Source organism: Atta colombica, unplaced genomic scaffold (assembly GCF_001594045.1).
Source record: "Atta colombica isolate Treedump-2 unplaced genomic scaffold, Acol1.0 scaffold135, whole genome shotgun sequence".
Lineage (NCBI taxonomy): Eukaryota > Metazoa > Arthropoda > Insecta > Hymenoptera > Formicidae > Atta > Atta colombica.
The window spans coordinates 136261-159042 of record NW_017259223.1 but is presented as its reverse complement, the minus strand read 5'-3'; the positions used below and the strand labels follow the sequence as shown (position 1 = coordinate 159042).

Sequence of the window (22782 nt, the reverse complement as noted above, 5' to 3'; positions counted from 1 at the left end):
CCCCCCCCCCCCCCCCCCCCAGATACTTACTGATATTACTTGGGTTGGAATAGAAAGACCTTCAAAAAAAAAAAAAAGATCTACTACTTGGTCTACCCAAGTAGTACTTTTACTTTTAATTTGATACAATAGTTTTTTTCGAAGAATACTCCTTGTTGTAAGTGTACACTTAGTGCCTTTTTACCTTCTTTTAAAAAGATAATTTTAATTATATCCCATTGAATAAGATAGAACGGAACTAGTTGCACACATGGGCAAGTTGGGCAAATATAAATATCTAAATAACCAAAATATTATATAGATACGTCTATGCTTGCGTAAGATAACACAAGGACAGAGATTACTGCGCTAAATACATATAATTTCCGGTTATCAACAGCCAAAATACGTGCGCTTTTTCGTTTTCGTACATCAAAAGTAAAATTATTAGATGAGTGTTCTTTTTGATCTACGTGATAATTAAAGCGATTAATAACAATCAAATGTGTTTTTTTAGAGTTAGTTATAAGTTATTAATTATTTTTAACTTTAATATTCAAGTTGATATTTTATTTAGTGTTTTTCAGTTATAAATATCTCAATACTGATATGGCTTGTTGAGCCAGTATTTCATAGCTAACCTTATAAATTCAGCTGTTTAAATGAAATCTGCCTTTATCAATGTTTTTTATTCTATGTTAACGATTAAACATATATTTTAATTATTATTATAAAGAGTAAAGATTTTAGTTTTTCTAATTTTGTTAATTAAAGTATTTAAAAAGAAGCAATTAAAAAGAAAGAATATTACAAATTATTATACTTAAGATGAAAACAATAAAAATTTAATTAATATACATAATCTTATCATGTTTTTAATATATAATCTCATTAAACGATTCTTCATGGCTCAACTTATCTTCTTCGAGGATGCTCAACATGTTCCATAGGTAGAACATATTGATCTACTTTCCTTGTAATTAACGTAATTTTTTTTATTTACGAAATATATTAAGAATTTATAAGTACTTAATTATTGAGTCAAATGAACATGCAACGTTTTAAAGCATTTATCATTAGTCTATCATAATTGTGTAAAGATTTATAATAATTTAAAAGTGTCACAATTAGTCCCGCTCTACTTATTAATCGCAGCTTAATTAGTTCATGTAATACATAAAAAACTAATGAAGAGCAGTGAGATTATAAGACGAAATTTGAATTCGTCTCCGGGAATTTTAAATTTACAGTCATGAATAGGACTGTATTACTTTTGACAACTTCGAAAATTTAAAGTTTTAAAATTTGAAGTTTTTAAAATTGTTTTTAAAATTGAAGCTTCTAGAACATCGTTGATATAATGAAAAATAATCGGGAGACTCTCTCATGACTTGTTACTTTTGACAACTTCGAAGATTCGAAGCTGACTCCAAACTTACGAATTTTCAAAGTTAACCCCAAACTTTCAAAGTTTAAAGCTTATTTTGAAGCTTCGAGTTTTTCGAAACTTTGAAGTACCTACGAAGTTAACATTCGAATACTTTCAAAACTTCGAATCTTCGAAGTTGTCAATGGATCGCAAGAGGATCTCGTGATTATCTTCCGTAATCGATGATGCTCTGGAAGCGTGATCTCCAAAATGTCAATGATTTCGATGAATGATTCTACGAAGAGTAGCGTCGTAGCTAAATGTAGGACATCGAGCAATGCAGATGCCGCCGGTTATTCCTCGGAATATTACGGCATGTTAGATCGATTGGGCTAATTCCGGATTTTCTAGTTCAAAAATATGCACAGTATCATCGCTTAGCTTATTTTTAAGCGTCACATTAACGTGGCATTGATTAAAGCGACATCTTTTTCGCCTGGTCTAATTTGTGTTAATCAAATTAGAATCCCAATATATCCCCATGTATATATAATATAGAAAAAATCAGGAAAATTAATATATCAAGATATGAAATGTTTAAAAGTCAATTGTGTAACATAAACGAAATCTGCTAAATGTTTTAAAAATTAATAAATCGAAATTTCTTTATACTTCATTAACTGCGTTTGATTCCAAAGAATATTTAAATCTATTCTTTGATTTATTATCTCGAAGCTTGATACTCTTAATCGTTTTCAGCATCTAACTTTAATTGGCACTTCTCTTACTTAGTGGATGTATTTATATAAGCGGTCTTATTTCTATAATATTAATATTAAATTAATAATTATGTAATCTCGATTCTTCGAAGTTTCGATCCTCGAAGATTTTAACGTCAAAGCTTTGAAGTGTGAATGTCGAAAACTTCCAAATCATCGTTCTCATTCGATATCCCGCGTCAAATCCCATTGTCAAAGATGAAAGAATCAAAGATCCTCGTTATATTCGGGAGTCTTCCACAAGTAGGAGACATTCCGTCTTCGAGTCTAATTTGAAAAGCCCAACATTTCGATCGGAAGCCCTCAATCCGAATCGTTTCTCGATTACGTGTTTCGTGTTTTGTGTTTGGCATTCGCATATCTGAAGTTAACTCGCCTTTTAACGATGCTGTTGATCCATTCTCAGTTCCGGAGGATCACCTGCGCGTAAATCGCGGCACGCGGCGGTTTTATTTTTGGAGCGTGCCATCGTGTGATACAGCCTAATAATAAGCACGGCACGCCGACCGGCGCGATTGACGGCCGCATACGCGCTCCTGCGGATGTTATTTGGGGTAATATCGCCTCGCGATTCTCTCCCCGTCGCTTCCCCGTCGTCACATTCGAATTCTCATCGGGTGACGAGGGTGCCATATACGCGCGCAGGGCAAAACACGCCCGCCCTCGCTTCAAATCGTTACGGCAGAAATGATCCGGATTCCGCGGATTCCTAGGCGCTTTATCGGCCGGTTATTTTGCGCCGTTACCTGGTCAACCGCCAAACAGGACCGTCTGTTTTCGGTCGTATCTGTCGCGATTCATCGCCGAGGCCGAGGTCGATTGAATGAAATCGCCGCGTGCTTGACGCGCGTCCACGACATTGGTGAATCCAAGAAAGGATTCGGCATAAATTGTACCAGAAAGTTGCTTCGGTCAAATTGTACTAAACTATGATATTTTGCAAATTATGAGATGCTCATCAAAAATTTCCTTAGGCAAAATCATAAAAAATGGACAAATTTTGCTATAGCATCATTTGAAAGTTGAAAATTTAAAAATTAGAAATGTAAAGGAAATTTAATAGTTGCTTTTAAAAAAATAATGTACTTTGTAAGTACGCAAATTGCATAATTTTTTTTTAAATGCAACTATGTGTGTTGTCTTTGTACCAATTGATTTATTATTATTCTATGCATAAAAGTATTAAGATATAGTTTATCAAAAAATGAATAGTTTATCACATAAAGATACTTTACATCCAAGACAGCAACTTTCAAATGGTTACCTCTTCATTTTTTACGATTTTATCTAAGAAAACTTTGGATCGGCGTCATAATTTATAAAATATCATAGTTTCAACCAATTTGATCCAATTTGATCAGTCCATTTTCCATATGATTTATGCGGGATCCTTTTTCAAAGAGAGATATTAACGCGCCGCACAAACGAAATTTTTTTTTAATATTATAAATATGAAAAGATAGAATCTTAAATTATTATTTAAATTATTATTATTATATATTGAAAAAAGTATTATTAAATGTATAATTCATAAAACGTTTTATCTAAAATTATATTAACAAAAAAGAATAATAATAGAATCTATGTTTTTTATATCTAGGAGTTTCTTAAATTAAAAAATATTTTTAGAATATTAAAATTGTGATTAAGCATTTCAAAAATATTTAAACTATATATAACACTTTGCTGTAAATATTTTTAAAAAAAGAAACTCCAAGGGGGGGAGGGCTACGATCTTCGTCAATAGTCTACGGCCGCATCTGTAGCATTCCATTCCTCAGGTGCTCCCAAAATTGATTCTTGAGAAGACGCGCAATTCCTCGGATATAGAAATCCATTTCCTAAGGAATCTTTCACGGAATGAGAGCCTTGTATTCACCTTTCGTCTTGTATTCACGCCTCCGGTATTTGCGATCGCTTTTCGCGCGTCTGAAATTCCTGCTCGCAGAGGAGTTAACAAAAGTAATGGAGTAAACGATAAATACGATTTTGCTTTTATCTGATAATTGAATAGTCGCACGAGAAATTTCCGTAATTTATTTTAATAGAATACGACGAATGAAAAGTAAAGATACGATCGAACGTGAGTCACGATGAGTGATTATAACACACTGTTAAATTCATAACATTAAATTTGAATTATTTTTAATTATTTCTATAAATCGTCAATGTTCCTTGTGTTAAATAATTTTAGTATTTTTAACTTCAAGTGTGTCGAAGTGTAGATATTATTTTAATTCATTTTTTACCAACATGTAGTAAAAAAATAACCAAATCTGTATTCTATCAATTTATTTTTATAATTGAATTGTTTAATATCAATGAGAATTAATAGAAGGCTTTAAGAGCCAACACAAGTTATATGTGTGTATATGAATATTCTATATTAAAACGCAAATATATAATATTAGATTTGTTTAATTACAAAGTAACAGTATTGCAAATTTTTAAATAACACATTGCCATTACAGAAAAGTTATAAATAAATACAATGTCGCGTTTATAAGCGATTAATTGATAAAGAAAAATAAGCTCGGAATTTGTATCACTCGTAGATGTTTACGTGTAATTAGGACGAGCAGTTGACACGACCGTGTGACGTTCGCTCTCGCGATCGAAGAAATTGTGCCACCTTGCCATTCGCGCGACATGCATCAAACGCTCTAAAAGTATCTACCATCCCTTTCTAAAAGTAGATCTTTCGTTTCGGCGTGGCTCGAAAAAACAAACGATTTCATCGAAAACACGCGGGATGCACGTACGCCGTTATTCAACGAACGTGACCGCTGGGAAACGTCTCTCGGAAGAACGATTGATCGATCTGAGAAACTCAGCTCGCCGATCGATACGCAACGCGAAGCCACATAAATTAATTTTACATTAATCAAAGATCTGCACTTGATTTCCCCAAATAATCTATGTTTTTGTAATTAATTTAATTATTTATATACACTGAGAAAAATGTACTAAATTTTAATAAATATTTGTTTGAATATATAGAGAGAGAGTACTAACATAATATTTACGGTATATAAATCAGATACGCTAAATAAATATTTACTAAATAAAAAATGATACAATAGCTAAATAAAAATAATGATTCTTGTATATCAAATAAACATATATTTAATAAATATTTAGCTAATATTAATAAATAAATATTTATTAAAATTTATATAATACTTTTTCTCGGTGCATAAAAACATGCGGCTTATAATTCAATTATTATTTATAAAAAAGGATATTTGCATAATTTTATATTTTATGCATATTTTTATATTTTATATTTATTGCATGAATGCTCTCGTAATTACAGTTCCCATTTGATCTAAAATCGATAACTGAGATTAAAGAAATTTCTGCAAAACTAATTTTTTTGGTTATAGATAAATTATAGATATTGGTTATAGATAGATATTATAGGACTATAATTATTATCAAATTTTATGCGAATTTTATTTTAAAGTATGTACATAGAATTTTGATTCGTTAAACGTAATTACATATAAAGATACAAAATTATGTAAATGATGATTTTGTTCTATTTCTTCGCAAGGAGAACGTCGACCGCAAGTTGGCAGAAGAATCTGTAGCGAGAGAACATCCGGTTTTCTGCGGATACTCCGCATGTATGTATCAAACGTTTACAAGATCTTATTTTTCATCCAATCATGCGAGGAAACCTGCAAGAAATAGACGTGGGTCTATTTGCAGAAATACACTCGGTGGACGAAGGATTAAGTATTGCTTTCGCTCTAAAAGCAGAGGATCCCGTGGCGCCACGAGAAACAAACAGAAAAAGAGGGAGAGGGAGAGAGAGAGAGAGAGAGAGAGAGAGAGAGAGAGAGAGAGAGAGAGACAGAGAGAGAAGAGAAAACTTGAAAACGTACGATTCTACCGAATGTGAAACGACACGGTGCGTTTGCCTGTCGTCAGTCAAATAAATTATACGAGGAACGTGATAACCGAGAAATGTGTTGAGGCTCTGAAAATCGCTCGGTGTCACGAATTTTCTGCGGGGGGGCGTAGGGGGCCTCCCTTGTCGTATCTTTTCTCATGTGTGTGTGACAACTCATAAATAAAGGTACTAATCAGTAACGCATTCTGAGCACGCGGCGAAGCATGGATTCGAATCTTCTCTCTCAATTTCTAGACACTTACATTTATTAATTATATCATCATTAATGTCTATTTCTATTAATGTAGATTAAATTTATTGTCAATTTAATTTACTTTTTATTCTTTTCAAATTCTAATAATTATACTGAAAAAAGTTATCAAGTTTTAATAAATATTTGTTTGAATAGTAACTAAGTCTTACTTGCAATAAAGAAATATTTACTCAATAAAAAAAGATACTTAAATTAATAATTTTTGTACATAATAAATGTATATTTACATTTATTGAATATTTAGTTAGTACTATTCAAACAAATATTTACTAGAATTTAATATTTTTTCCTTAAAGAGAGTAAAAAAAGATAAAAAGATAAATTAAATTAAGAGATTAAAGTTAATCTACATTGCATTGGTTAGAAATAAATATAAATAGCGCAGCAAAAATTTTAGGGGTTTCAAGCAACGCGCGAACAGACCCATTATTTTTCACAATTCTCTCTCTGTCTATCTATCTCTTAGCATGCCGGCGATTCTCGCGGCTTATTTAAAGAGTTTCGCGTGAGAAAGAAATTGTCGAGCCACGAGTTTAGCTACTTTCACACGTCGAGATAAAGCAAATAGAGTCCTCACTCAGATCCTTTGTTTCCATCTTTCCCTTTTTATATTCACCGTACCTCGCTCACTGTCGAGATAACTCCTAATTGTGATAGTTGTAAATCTAAGTGGCGATCAGATAAAGCAGATAATAAATTAGATAATGAGCTCGTAAAATTAAAAAACAAATTATGTTTAATAGAGTTCTTGAAAATCAAATAATAATAAATATTAATTAATGGACAATGAGAGCATTTGGAGCGCAATATATATTCACATTACTTGTTGATACAATATTCTTGGACGTTTCGGTTTACTTTAAATCATCATCAGCAATGCCGTATAATTTTCATAACAATATTCAATCCTTACAAGTTGATCTCTGCGTTCGATAGAGGATGAGCATATCCTACTTCCTAGTTGAGAAATGCCTTTACTTCTCTTCGTTGTTTAACCAAGTGAATAACCTCCGCTTTTGCAAATCATAGTTCGAAGCGCAACACGTTACATTACAATAAGTAGAAAATAAATTATAGATATATTACTAAAGGTACTATCTCTGTAGAAATCAAATATGTAACATTACATGTTGCGCTTCGGACTATGATCTGCAAAAGCGGAGGTTATTCACTTGGTTAAATAATAAAGAGAAGTAAAAGCATTTCTCAACTAGGACGCAAAGACCATCTCTAACTTGGGGATTGAATATTGTTATGAAAATTATACGCGATATTGCTGATGGTTTAAAGTAAACTAAAACGTTCAAGAACATTGTATCAACAAGTAATGTAAAAGTATTGTAAATATATTTTATGTATTGTGCTCGAAATATCATATAAATGCTCTCATTGCCCGTTAATTAATATTTATTATTGCTCGTAGAATTATTTTGGACAAGTGTGCAAAATAATTCGCTATCGCCGGTCTCTAAAATCTTTGAAGTGGAATCTAATTCTAAAGAGTGAAATCTTCTTGACAATTTAACTCAGTTGACACACTGGCTTAGTTACCTTTCTTTTGTCATTGTTTATAATTATATAGATTCCGCTCCAAAGATTTTAGAGAGCAGGTATCCCGTCCTGGGAAAGTACGTTGTGTTCCCTTTCTCTCCCAGCGTACATCCGAGACCTTCCATTCCTTACGAAATTCTTCTTTTTGCCTAAATCTACATATATAAAAAATTTTATTACATTAATTGGAATTCAGGTAGATTCAATCAAAAAAATACAAACCGATACTCATAATGAAATGTAAAATGCATTTTATTTTAAGCATCGTGCCAAATATAGCAGTCCAATCAAAAGTTGTCTAAAGACAATGTCCAATCTCTTACTTAATTGAAGATATCTACTTAAATACCCCGTAATTATCATCGTTGCACTCGTAATACTGGCGCCAACCACTTGAACGCATCGCGACAGGCTTCAGGGAAAAACGGTGTGTGGTCGTTGATGCCTTGTGGATAATTAATAGCCCCGTGAGAGTTTTCCTGAGTAGCCTCACGAGCCTCCATAAATAAGACTTAATCAGCAAGTTAAAAGGAGGAACGAAGAGAGGCGAGAGAATACCGGCTTTCCGACAATCGAAGTCGGATCTTTCTCTCTCTCTCTCTCTCTTTCTCCCCCCTCCTCCCTTACCTTCTCTAAAGAATTTATCTCCCACAGAGAGAGAGAGAGAGAGAGAGAGAGAGAGAGATTTTCGCACCCCTTTCTCTTCTTTTCTCCAAAGAATTTATCTCCCTAACACAGATCCTCTCTTTCATCTTTAAGCGTAACTTTTACAGTTGTCGAAACGAGCGATTTACAAATTCTAAATCTTCCCTTTGAACGGTCTCGTTAATAGTATGTTCATTCGAGAATATTTACGATATTGGCTCACGACCAATTCCTCCGGCAATATCTCGAGAAGAAGTAATATATTGCGGACAGAAGATGACATTTTTTTTCTTCTTTCTTAGAATGAAACAGATTATCATCGTTAAATCGAATTCGAAACACTAAATTCTTCACAGAATAAAAGTCACATATCAAGTCAAAGTAATAGAAAATATTGCGGAACATAAATCTAACAAACAAAATATATAACATAAATAAATTAATATATTTAATAATTATTATTAATTACTTATTTAGTATTAAATATTTAATGAGAAATGGATTGGATTACTTATTAGCTGCTGAAAAAATAGCTTTGCAACTATTGTAAGATTCTTTAATATGATTGATTTATACATTTGATTTATACATTTAGATCCAATGAGATTTTACTAAGGATAAAACCAAATATATATTAAAGAATTTTACAATTCCAAAGCTGCTTTTTCTGCTGAAAGTCGCAGCCGTTGTTTTTGTCTAGTCTCAAACATCGCGTCGCGAGTGTTTAAGGGGAATTAAGGGGAATTAAATTCAGGAGCATTTGCCTAAAATCATCTTCGTGATATTTTCAAGTCGTTTCGTAGATCGGTTAGATCGGCAATACATGCCGCGGCCGATTTTGTTGGAAGGTCGAATACCGTTCTATGACTCAGATCACTGGTTGTGTTTGTTTATGCGCGACGAGTATCCATCCGGCAGAGTTTCGATTCGCGAAAATCCCTCTGCCAATATATTTACGTGGGCGAATAACACAGATCTTCCACCGAGGCAAGAATGTTCGTCGCGGAACGCACGTGCATCTGCATATTCTGCATCCGTAAATACGCGTGAGAGAATTGTGACAGCGTGCGTCGGTCGACTGGGAATTCAACAGTTCCTGTCATTTATGTAATGTCACTTTTAAAGCAACCCCGACAAAACGCAGTTTCCGTTTGCTACTCTTTCGTTAACCATCTCGCGCTTTCATTGAAAATTTAATTCGAGCGCGAAAGAAACTACGATCGCACGAATCATCAGATCACGAATCGTCACGCCTTATTTTGTGTCATATATAAATTTGACTAACATACCAAGTATATTATTCTAATTAAATTACAAAAGATTATCGTTTATTTATCGTTGCTAATAATTTATTTTATTTTAGCTAAACATTCATTATTAAGCAATACTTGGAAAAAACTTTTTTTTTTTCTGTAAAGTATGTGATAAAAAAATATATCGCTTACGTGGAAAGAATGATCGAATTTTTCCGTGTGCATTCGCTACAACAATATCGCAAATCAAAAATATTCAGACATTTAGTAGATATAGATCTAATAATTTTGTTGGATCATTTAAGTTAGCAATAAATAAGCGTGGGAAACTCAAGTATAATGATGCTGCAAAAAGTTTTGCGACAAAGTCTTTTTGAAAGAAAGTTTGAATGATTTGAATCATTAAAATTTTGTAATTATTAATTGTAATTTTGATGTAATAATTGATTTTAGAATAATTAAAATATGTTCTTTCTTTTATCTTTGTTTCTGTTCTTTTTTGAAAACAAAATAATAATTTTTAATTCTGTCATTATGACAGAATTATGACTGTCATTATGACAGAAATGTGCGTAAAGTGTGAAGATTTTTCGGTTTGTCTGCGGAGGACAAAACTGGAGCGATATTCTATTCCATAAAGCGTCATCCCGTAAGTTAACATCGACTTGAATTTAAATCTGTTTATGCTTTCTTTTTCGGTCATCTGGTTTTGTTCAAGAGTCACGGAAAGGTTCATTCCCATTGCGGTATAAACGTAGACAATAGGCGAGCTGTTCTTCGTCACTCTAAATTTACCGTGAATATAATCGGTAAATCTCAAGGTATATATGTAAGTGTGTAGCACGAATACATTGACAATGATGACAAAGCGAAACTGAGTCACGATTACGAGCAAGACTCTTGCTCAGCCTTCCGTATCATTGTTGCAAGAATTCAATTGTAGCCTAAACGAAGAGTTTTTCCCCCGCGCTAATTAATACGCAAGAACTAGAATCTGTGATTCTTCATTTACGCGCTTCGATGGTAGTGTTGCGTAACGCGCAACATTCTCTATTAGTAATTAATTACATTTTGCCGAGGCGATATTGCCATTACATAGTACTATAATATTATGGGATGCATTACATTCTACTAATAATATTAATGTCTTCTCTCTGGATAAGTATCAAAGACAATTTATATGTTCATAATTTGCATCTATGTAATAGCATTTACATATTTAATATTGTAATTAGAATTCGTTAATGGCCATCGTGACATAAAATCGTCATCCGATTTAGAAGCTATCGTGATGACGCGAATTTGCCAACTTCACAACTTGTCATTTACGTAACAATATATGTACTCATCAGCGGCTCTTTCTCATTACAGAGCATCCGGGGAACAAATCGAGCCTTGGCTTCAGCCTGAGGAGAGAGTACCACCGTCACTCCCTGTACTTTCCCGTCGCGGTTTCCGGCAACGCGGAGGACATCACGATCGATCATGCGTCCCTGAGATTCCTCCTCGAAGGCGATCACAGACGTCCACGCGATCTCGAGGCGCTGATCTATCTCCGCACGCCGGTCTCTCGACGTCTCCTGCTGCGGCGCGAGATCCCGCAGGGCGAGCCAACGGATTCTCGATGGATGGAATTGGACTCCACCGAAGCGACTTCGAGCTGGCTTGAGGATGGTCTGGAGAACCACGGCCTCGAACTGGAATTTCTTCACGACGGTCGGCCGACACGACGCGAGGTTTCCCATGCAACGTTGAACGTGTTCACCACATCGGAGCCTGGAAGTGGTAGAAGAAAGAGGTCCACTCCCGAGGAACTGATGCCACTGCACAAGGGCCGGCGCAGCCGGTGTAAGGGTGACAACAACAAGAAATGTTGCCGGCACGAGCTGACGGTAATGTTCAAGGATCTGAAGGGCTTCGAGTTCATTGTATATCCGAAGGGCTTCGATGCCGGCTATTGTAAGGGCCGTTGCCCACCCCGATACAATCCAGCACATCATCACGCTCTGCTGCAGAGTCTGTTGTGGAAGGAGGACCGGAAGAGGGTACCTAAACCGTGCTGCGCACCCAGCAAGCTCGACCAGTTGATGATTGTCTACTTCGATGAGAATCAATCAACGCAGCTGAAGGTTTCCTATTGGAAGAACATCCAGGTGTTGGAGTGCGCCTGCTCGTAAAAAAGAGGAGAGAAAAAGAGAGTGAAACAGTCTACCATGGCCGAGGACTCACCAAAGAATCGTCCGAATTGCGGTTCGGTGATGCCATTCACATTCGCGTGTGTTAAGATATTAGATACAACTATTAATAAATATACTGATAATGGCGAAAGTAAAAAGAATGTACCGTCATTTGACTTTAAGATTTTCGTGCACGTCCGCGATCCCTCTAGACTTCCATTATTTCTCTCTTTTCTTTCTTCATACGATTCGGACGATCCAAGGCATCACCGAATATTCAGACCCTGTAAAAGCTCGCACAGACCCAGGGTCTCGCATCGACTGTGATACTAACGATATTTACTTGTCATTATATTCCTTATTATATAGCGATCGTATTTTATATTATTAGAACATTCTCACTACATCCAGACCCGGCTAAACGGAAATGAATCGTTGCGAATCGTCGATAATCGTGAGCAATGACTATTCTAACAGAAATCTAATATTGGCCAATGTAAGCTAATTTATTACTGAAAGACAATAATTATAATTACTTATTTGGAGTACTAAAAACACTAAACAGCAATTTTAATACTTAAAATAAGTAATTAATTATTGTTTTTCGGTATTAAGGTTGTATTAGATATTTTTATAAAAAGTGCCCGAAATTGGGAATTTATCTTTCTATATAAAAATAAATATTTTATATACATGTATAATGTATGAAAGTTCAGTAAGGTTAATATTTAAAATATTTAATACAATTTTATAGTATTTTATAATATAATTTTAAAATGTAATTTTTCTCATTTTATCTTAATTATTTTTTAAAAACATGCCTTCTTATTAAAATAATTTTTGATCCTTGAAGTTCCATCCAAATCATCACCAAATCTCTTGTATTATTTTCAAATACAATATAGAAAAATTTATAATTTTTTCATAATTTTTTCTTTTTAAAAAATGCGAGTAATAAATTCTTAAATTGGCCAGTATTAATAGATTTCTGTAACGTCTTCTTGTTTTAGTCGGATGAGCATCCCCCCGAAATGCCATAACATCATCTTGTAACGCATATCCTCTATCTGTTAATTTATTACAATCATGCTAGGCTTCTGCGAAACGAGCGGATCGATGTCTGATATTAATGTAATTTTATGACACAAGCTAAAGTCTTCGCTCTTATCGAACCTACTTTGTATCGAGGTTTCGTTTAGTTCCTATAGAGTATTACGAATGGAATCTCTGAGTCCCAAATAAATCTTTCGATTTCTCTTTCCCGTAAGCAGTTTAATACGAATGTGTTAATACGAATGTGTTTTTTGTTCTCGCAAAAATTTCATTACATATTTTCCATGAGATTTACATCGATCGATAGCCGCTGCCGCATTGTAATCTCCATGTATGCATATTTCGAGTTTTATCTGTGAGATAATATTATTCGCATTTTATCGAATGTGCATCGCATATTTATCGAACAACAAAATCAAGAGAAACAAGATCATTGTTTTTCTAACGCGTCCGATGTAAATTGTATAAAAATTTATGATCGCGTGCATTATTGTAAAATTATAATCTAATTAACCACCACTCAGCGGCGCCTTTTTATTATCATTATTCTTGTCCCTCTTATTGTCAACTTATCTGATGATGGAGATCCATTTAGCGAAGTCTTAAATATATGATTTATCAGTTTTCAATAAAAAGACGTGCTTATTTCTCTTTCATTTCCTATCACTGCGCGTTGATAAATCTAAATAAATTACAATTAAAACAAAATTTAGATTGATCTTATACCAAGGAACTTACTATATACTGTCGCTTTTTACAATTGTCTTAATTTTACATCAATTCCTTACTAATAAAGGAATAGAATTTATTAGACTTAGGCTTGTTCCACCTTTCGGTAAACTTCAACTCACTGTTTTACTCTCTTATTCTCTTATATTCTTATTCTTTTACTCTTTTGTTTATCTAATAAGTAAATTACCACATAGTTTATCTAAAAATGAAACAACCGGCCCTAAATAATTCACTTCAAAGATTCGAAGAGTTATAATATTTATTTATATTGTAACTTCATAAGTAAACAATATGTGATGTTCTTTTTATCTTCCTCTTTTTTTCTTAAATTTCGACAATATTTATCTAGAATATATTTAAAATTTTTTTCTGTATAAATTGGCTCATTTATAATCATGATCGAATTTCTTTTAAATTTATTTAATTTATAACTTTTTTTGTGGACTGACTATTGCAGTGAGATAAGAGAAACTTGGAATATAAGTCTTTCGTTACACTCCACAAAATTATTAGAACAACATATTGCTGTAAGAAGTTATACAATCTCAAAATACGAATCAAATATCTCGCTCTTCAAAAGATGCAAATTGATACAAATTTAAATAAAAAGATGCAAATTAAATTCAGCAGCTAAATTCAGGATATTAGGAGAACATGATTTGGAAGAAGTAATGGGCGAATTCAAGTGAGCAAAGCGACTAGATCTGCTCGCCGAGCTTTTAAACATGATTGGTTGGATCCACAAGTAAGAACCAATCATGCTTCATTTGCTCGACAAGCAGATCTAACCGCTTTGCTGACTTGAACTCGCCCGTTCTCTTCTTATTTTTGATAATTCGCGGCGCGAATTTCAAAATGTATTTTTATAAACAGACAGAATTTTCTCCTTACAATTTTGTATCAATTTTCATCATTAGCAAATCGAGATCTTCGGAAAAGCTAACGAAAGTCAAATACAAAATTTGCGCTAGTCAATGATCGTTATACATAATTAATACATAAAACAGCTTTTTTCTAAATAAAAAAAAAGCTCATTCTTCTATCTTCTATCGCTTTATGGTGATATTTAACTAAATCATAATTGGAAAAAATCCTGTCAAATGATTATTTTTAATGCCACAAAAAATCACATTTTTTTTCACAATATTTCAAATTTTTAATTCCATGTTTTAACAGTTAAAACTCAAATATTTAAAGTAACGAAATTAGAGCAACTTCTGATTTAAGTATTAATTTATCAATATTCTATTATTATTATTTATAAAATTGTAATGTTTTATAGAATTTCAAAATTAAATCATACAATTGTTTAATCAATGTTTCGAGACGACTGTTGTGATTTTATAATAGAATGTAATGTGGAAGCTACAATCGACGCGAGGGGTTATCTGGCCACGATAGCAATAAAATTTTATTAAGTGTGACGTCGCTCACCCCGTCTCGAGTTCGAAGGTTACCTTGTATGCATTATGCAACCACGCGCATTCATGCTACACGGAATTGTCACAAAAAATACTATTTTCAAAACAGACTATTTAGTGACCGATAATGATAAAGAAAAAGCGATCTTCGCTCTCTCCTCAATAAACACGTGAGTTTCATTCACAAACTGTAATCGCATCATTGATTATAAATCAAATAGAAATAGGTCAGCGACAGTATCCGCGTCAATAAATGAAATATTTTGCAACAATATCTTGAATACAAAATCTGGATTGAAAAGTACATTTACAAAGATGACGGTTTTGTTTTATATACACAGAGATATATAATATAAATGAAGAATCATTAGTGTGTGAAATATAAGTGAAAGCTTTATCTCCTGGACGTTTTGCCGATTCCTCTTTTGCCAGAGAATAAATGCTTCGGCATTTTATTGCCAATAAAACGATCACCTTCTCCCTTGAGACCTTTCTTGGCTATTTTCTTCTTCTGTGTCTTATGAGCTATGTTTTTCAGCTTCATCTTCATCTGCAATAAACGTAAGCAAGGATAAATTCTATATTTTCATTTATCGTGTAAATAAATATGCTTTCATAAATTGAAAATAATTAAAATGAGATATTCAGCTCTTCAATAATCTATATTTTTTAAGGAAGTTGAGCAAATTTAATCTAAATTTAATTGTGTCTTCATTTTAACATTAATTTTTCTAAAATAGATCACTGCTGCACTGAAATCTTGAAATTTATTCTATTTATCTATTTATCTCTTACTTCTACGTTTTTAACACCCATTTCATCCCGCGGTGGTCTCGAGACGCTGCGAGCACGCGACTGTGATGCCGATTCCACACGCATGCGTTTCCTAGCAGGTTCTGAGCGCGACCTGGACCGTCCTCTCATTCGTTTGAAGTGCGCCTATAGTTGCAATTAATACAGAATATAACATAATATATATAATACTTGATATAATAGAATTAATAAATTACCATAGAACAATGACTGAATTAACATAGTACGATATAAAAAATTGTTCTAAACTATCTTCTTGAAAACTTTAAATACTTACGTTTTCAGAATCTTCCATATCCACACCCAGATCTTCCATCTGCTCCTTCAATCTCGCGACTGATCGATCGCGGATCTTAGCCGCGGCTGTACGCGGCATAATCGGTTTCGTAGAAGCCTTTAATATTCGCGCCTCGTCCTTCATGACGAACTTCTTCTCACGAATCTGTTTCGCCAGCTGTTCGATCTCGCGCATCGTTTCCGATAACTCTGGTATCTTATAATCATAGAAACCGGCCTCTTCCCTCAATTGCTCTTCCTTTTCAAGTTGATTTAATTTCTGAAAATGAAAAAACAGTATAGAAACATGTTTTGCTTTGGCCATCATGCATTGATACAATCAAATTTGTACTGACTTCAAAGATATCTGAGTCTATGTAATCCGCTATATTATGACCCTCCCATATCTCCGGAATGATATCGTATTTCTGATCTCCCTCAATATCGTAATTTTTCTTCAGATCAAGTACATAATCATCTCCCATTTCCTCTTCTATCTCCCTCTCCAATTTACGCTTCCTTATGGCTTTCTCCGCGGCAGCCTGCCTCTTCTTCAGAACGCTCTCCGGTATACACGGGACGCGATTAGGATCTATGCTTTTAGGTTGAGCAATGTGCAATCGGTGAAGAAGTCCTTCCACCTATAATCATTGCAAATTGTGCATTACAACTGCATATTTTGCATGCGGATTTTGCGTTAAAAGATCTTTGAATTAATTACCTTTTTAGTCTTGATTTTTTGATCGACTCTGAAGGCTAGAAGTCGCTCGCAAGCCTCCAGTTTCACTTCCATCACGCCAAAATCGGTGATAGTGCTCATTTCTAGCACAGGTATATTCGTATCGTTCTCGAATGGCTTCAGAACAGCCCTCTTCTCCGGAGATAATTCTTCCAAATGTACGATATCCACTTTATTCATGACTATTATTAAAGGCTTGTTCGTGAATAAAGGTTTTATGGATTCAAAAAGTTTTACCTATATAAACAAAATAGGATTTAGAACATTAATGTTAAAAATCACAAGTATTATATTCCACAGCTCACTTGTTCCTCCAAAGTATGACCACATTGCTCCGACAAGTCGCAGAAGTAAAGTACAGCGGCTCGCAAGTGAGCGAGAGCAGTTACCGCTTGCATTTCGATGACGTTTCTCTCTTCCAGCGGATGATCCAATATTCCAGGTGTGTCTATTATTTGCCATCTCAAATATTTATAATCAGTATGCCCCACAAACAAAGATTTTGTTGTGAATGCATATGGTTGAACCTCTACATCGGCTCGAGTAATCTATAGAATAAATCACATTATATATTAAATACTAATTATAGACAAAATAATCATAAAATTATTATGTATTATTTACTTTATTAATAAAACTGCTCTTGCCAACATTTGGGAACCCGCATATAATTATCGTACGCGTGTAAGGATCTATACTTGGCAATCGAGCCAAGTGTTGACGGACTTGCTCAAGATATGTTAAATTAGCTGCCTGTTTCTTCATAATTGTGGCCATTCGACCCAGAGCGGCTTTCTTCAGCAGTTTACACCGATATAATGAATCTCCGAACTTTAAAAGACGAACATAATCCTTCGCTACTCTGTAATCAAAAAATATATTTTGTAAGACAATTAGAACAAATCTTGCGAGTTATATGTAAATCATTGTTTTCTTACTTGTCAATTAAATGCCTCGCTGTATTTATCTGTCCAAGAGCCAACTTATAATGATCCTTATCATACAGGACATTCATCAAATCAGCATAGAATGGATGAACATCATCCAGCTTAGGAAACTCTTGTATTATCTGGGATAATTTATCATGAAAATTCTGTTGAGTGAATTTCACCTTTCGCGTGTAGAAAGCACGTATCCTCGTGATCTTATATTGTTTATGAATAACGGTTGGTGTCTTCCGTTGTGTTTTCGACAAAATTATATCAATGAAGTCCTACAATGAAGAAGATAAAAGTCAGTTTTGTGAAAAAATATTGTAATATAAAAATGTAAGGAAAAATTGAAAAATGATTTTTATTTATTTTTCATATGCACAACATACATGTACACAAAATGTATATACAAAGTCATTTCTGAATATAATCTCCTAGCTTTGGAACATTTTTTATATAATAATCAAATAATATTCTGATTCTATCTGTAAAAAAGATTTTTGGCTGCTCTCAAAGAGCACATATGATGCATATAGCTATGCATCATTTCCTAAATTATAAATAACTTCAGAAATTTAATTTCTTTCATATATCTTATAACTCTGATCTTACTACTTCTGATTTTCATTATTTTTTATTATTAAAGAAGGTCTTGCATAGCTGACTAATTTCAATTGTTCTAGAGTTTAAAGTCGATATTTCTAGTCAATTCTTAGATTTAAGATTGTCTTAAGTGTAATCTTGAGATGTCACAAGTTAATTACAGAGCTATATTAGTAAAATACTATTTAAGATAATCTTAGACAAATTCTAGCTGTAGAATTTAGGACTGGTATTTATAGTCGATTTTCATATTTAAGACTGCTGTAAGTCTTAAGATGTCAAATCAATCTTAGCATCTTAAGATATTATTTATATAAAGCAATCTTAAAATAAGAACCAATTGTAAATATCAATCCAAGAAGTATATACATAATTTCGAGAACAGCCAGAAACTTTTTTCGTTATATGAAATGTATCACAAAGCTGGATCATGTTGAGAAGTGATATTTTATATACATACATATTTTGCTAACCTATATTATACGAAATAAAATTCACTTTACTTTCTGATTGTTCCTTGTATTATAATAAATATTGCACTTAATATAATAAACGTTATGACATAAATATATAAAATTACAGATCACAAATGTTAACTAACCTTCGCAGTTGGGACAACCGCAATTTTCTTGAAATTGTACAAAACCATTTTCTTTTAGTTGATTAAATTCCGCGTTAAAGAGACAACGTAACTTTCCTTTCTTTTTTTATTAAATACTTATTCTTTCGAGAAAACAGAGGATATTTCATTTACTCTACCGTTTCCTTTGATTTTAAAAACCACGTGTCCCTAAACAATTTGGGTAATTTGAGGTTATAAATCTTCTAGCGGAAGAGGCTAATGTCGGAATGTCCCGCAGCGGAAATGTAATATTTTACTATTTACGCGGGAAATCATTGCTGAAATGTTTCGTTCTCAAAAGAAAAATGAACGGAAGAAATATTAGGACATTAATGACACGTCTTATTATCAGGACTAAATGAGAATATTTCAGAATTTACTTATATGAAGAAGAATTCTAGAGAAGATATAGACTTTCTCAGCACTTCTAAAGCACTTCCAATTTGTATTAAAAAATTTTGATTTTCTAAAAAGTCATCTAAATAAAGTTTTCTAAAAAATTATATATACACAATTTTGAAAAATTCTAAAATTTATATAAAAATTATAAAAAATTATATTTAAAAAATTAAAAAATTATATAAAGATATTTAAGAAAAATTTTCAACGGAATTATCATTGAATTTGCACATCTTTGCAGTGAAATTATTATACCTCATCGCCTTTCCCTTGCCAATTATTGTTTTATTTCCATCAATTCTTTATCATGAAATAATTTACATATTTCACATTGATCAAATAAGTTAAATTACTTCGATCATTTCGGAATTTAGAATTTGTTGCGCATGCGCCTGATGCGTCTGTATGGAATGGTATGGAATGGAACTCTTTTTCGACGCGTGGACGCTCATTGCTAAGGTTAGCATGGTTTAACAAGATTTCAAATCGTGAAATATTATTGTAATCCGTTTCTGATCAAAGAAATTTGAGCGATTTCTTCGCTCCGATATTTAAGTTGAATTTATAATTCGCTGTATTGAGACACGACTCACGCGTTTTTGCAATGATCGATGTTGTCTAAGATAACCTAAAAAAAAACTGATCTCTGTCCACAGGATGGCTCCGAGATACGAGTTGGCTGTTGGCCTCAATAAGGGTCACAAAACGACGAAGATTCGCGTATCTAAAATCAAAAATATACCTGCGAAGGAAAGGACCAAGACCGTCTGTGTACGACCATCCAGGATAAAAGGAGTAAGTGGAAAGTGTATAACCCATAATTCTCTCATTTACTGCGTTCAGTAGAATATTTATTTTGCAACTGTTAAAAGTTTTCTTCGCTGACTATTTCTTTAAAAGTATTGATCTAAAAATATAATCCAACCAATATTAAGAAAACTTTCAATAGTTACAAACATTCTCTTGATTGTGAACATCGTTATTGTATATGTATTGATCAAAGAACCGATGCATCATAATTTATTATCAGAAGCTTATTTATCTTCTCTTTCTTGTGTTATTATTCACATGTTATTATTTATTCTCAATTTCTCCTTGCAGAGACAAACCAAGCACAGCAAGTTTGTAAGGGATCTGATCCGGGAAGTCACAGGACATGCCCCTTATGAAAAACGCGCTATGGAATTGCTGAAGGTGTCAAAGGATAAACGCGCCTTGAAATTCTTGAAAAGAAGAGTAAATGTCTTTTCTCGCAAGTTTTAGCAGACAATAGCAGATTTCAACAGAACTATATAATAGTGTCATATAATTTCATGCTCTGAGTTTTGCTTTATGCCTTAATAGAATATTGATAATTGAATAAAAAAAATATGAAGGATTTAAAAAGCTAAGGATTTTATGTCCATGATGTTAAAAATTGCTCTGAGATCTTAGGTTTTCTAGAAAAAAATCACATTGATCAAATTGCTGAATTGTTCAAATGTGACTTGTTAATTCTTTTGTTCAAGAACTTAGAATAGTTTCTCTCACCATCCTAACAATTTCAAAATGTTTAATATTTTCTACTGCTTTTATACAAAAATCTAACACCAGCCAATTACTGAAAGATAAAAATTAATTTCTTATTTTAAGTATTAAAAACTTCATTGTTCAATACTTTTAGTGCTTAAAATTAATAATTGATTATTATCTTTTAGTATTAAATTGGTTCGTATTAGATTTTTGTAAACGTGCTGCAGGGGAAAAGTCAGTTGTGTGCAGAACATGGATACTTATTAAATATCAAAACTTTTTTTAGGAAGCGAGAAGTAGAGTTCTTAAACTTTATTTTTTTAATAAGATGTGTTTTATTTTTTAGTTGGGTACACATATTCGTGCCAAGAGGAAGCGAGAGGAGCTTGGAAATATCCTGGTACAGATGAGGAAAGCAGCTCATCATTAATTATATCTGTTAAAATTGTAAACCACTATATGTACTTGAATAAATCAATATTTCGATCTCGATACAGATAGAATACATTATTCAAGAATACTCGATGCTTTTACCATCTTCGATTCAAATAAATTGAGCAAACACTTGATAGCTCATTCATTCATTTTATTTTCATGACCTATTTTCGTCCGACTTAATAGAGAAGCTATATATATTGTTCCAACTGTAAGTTATAAAAGACTTAAATAGTAGAAATAATTTTCAATAATTTTAAAATTAGTTTTTAACAATTCAAAATATAATAAAAAGTTGTTTATGCATTGCTATAATTAAATTAATTACTAATAATAAGAAACGAAACAAGATTTTATTAACTATAGATAAAATTTATTTATCAATATTAAATAAATATTAATTGTAACAAAGAAAAATGGATTGAAAAACAATCGATATTATAGTAGTATTTAATACTAACTTTGGTATAATATTTAAAAATATTAAATGTGATTTGTTAAAATTTTACATATCTCTTGTAATAGATATATCTAAAATAAAGAAGGCAATTTCATCAGTTTCCGTGGTGTAGTGGTTATCACATCCGCCTAACACGCGGAAGGTCCCCGGTTCGATCCCGGGCGGAAACATTTTTTGTCTCGAAAAAAACATAATATATTTTTTTTATTTTTATCATTATTAATTATTGTAAATGTAAAATATTTACTGAACGTAATCCACCGTTTTATTGAAATTGTTTTGTTTTGTAAATATCAAACAAAATAACAACTAAGAGTACGTTTCAACTACGTATTCATTGCCGCAGCTGAAACTATACAGTATACGTATGCTATAGATTTTCAGTATTGGCAGTAAATATCGGAACGTACCCTATAGCTACTAATATAATAATTAATAAGTTTCTTTATAATTCACAATCTGCAGAGGTAAAAAAATATCTTTATTAATTATAAAAATATGAATCTCAAGCTAATCAGTTTAATTATTAATATATATGTTCATATTAAATTTTATTGTTATTTTATTGTTTCATTATTATTAGCTGTTATTAAAATTATGTCAAAATTATTAAATTACGTAACTTTAAACAGAATTGAATAATAATTTTATAATATATACATTACATTCCATATATTATTTTTTTTTATAACACTTTAAAATGCTTTTGTATAAATTTAGCATTCTCCAAGACATTTAGTCCAAGAAGCAAGATGAGAATTGAAACACGTGCCTCTCGATACCTTCGAAAAATCGTAAAAGTTATTAGGAAAACATGTTGAAGAGGAAAGATAGAAGGTTACAAGATAAGCGACAGAGTG

At 32.6% G+C, this 22782-nt stretch overlaps 3 protein-coding genes and 1 non-coding gene across 4 annotated transcripts in view; 3 read left to right on the top strand and 1 right to left on the bottom strand.

The window, feature by feature from the left end:
- LOC108684444 overlaps positions 1-11964 on the top strand; it is a 59738-nt gene extending 47774 nt beyond the window's left edge. The window contains exon 5 of the mRNA XM_018188763.1: positions 11120-11964. Coding sequence (XP_018044252.1) covers positions 11120-11925 — 806 coding nt within the window. The 3' untranslated portion in view covers positions 11926-11964. The remainder of the gene's footprint in view (positions 1-11119) is intronic.
- Positions 11965-14841: 2877 nt separating this feature from the next.
- On the bottom strand, positions 14842-19265 carry LOC108684479 (nucleolar GTP-binding protein 1). The gene is made up of 9 exons (XM_018188818.1): positions 19096-19265; positions 17898-18172; positions 17584-17821; positions 17265-17507; positions 16942-17196; positions 16577-16861; positions 16222-16500; positions 15927-16070; positions 14842-15681 (listed from the first exon to the last, which is right to left on the bottom strand). Exons 1-9 carry the CDS (start codon positions 19141-19143, stop codon positions 15526-15528), a joined length of 1923 nt encoding a protein of 640 aa, XP_018044307.1. The 5' UTR covers positions 19144-19265; the 3' UTR covers positions 14842-15525.
- A 643-nt stretch (positions 19266-19908) lies between these two features.
- LOC108684491 (60S ribosomal protein L36) lies at positions 19909-21594 on the top strand. Its single transcript, XM_018188838.1, has 4 exons — positions 19909-19974; positions 20172-20310; positions 20617-20751; positions 21374-21594. Exons 1-4 carry the CDS (start codon positions 19931-19933, stop codon positions 21455-21457), a joined length of 402 nt encoding a protein of 133 aa, XP_018044327.1. The 5' UTR covers positions 19909-19930; the 3' UTR covers positions 21458-21594.
- A 425-nt stretch (positions 21595-22019) lies between these two features.
- Trnav-aac lies at positions 22020-22092 on the top strand. Its single transcript has one exon. It is a non-coding gene; the product is annotated as a tRNA-Val (tRNA).
- Positions 22093-22782: the final 690 nt, after the last annotated feature.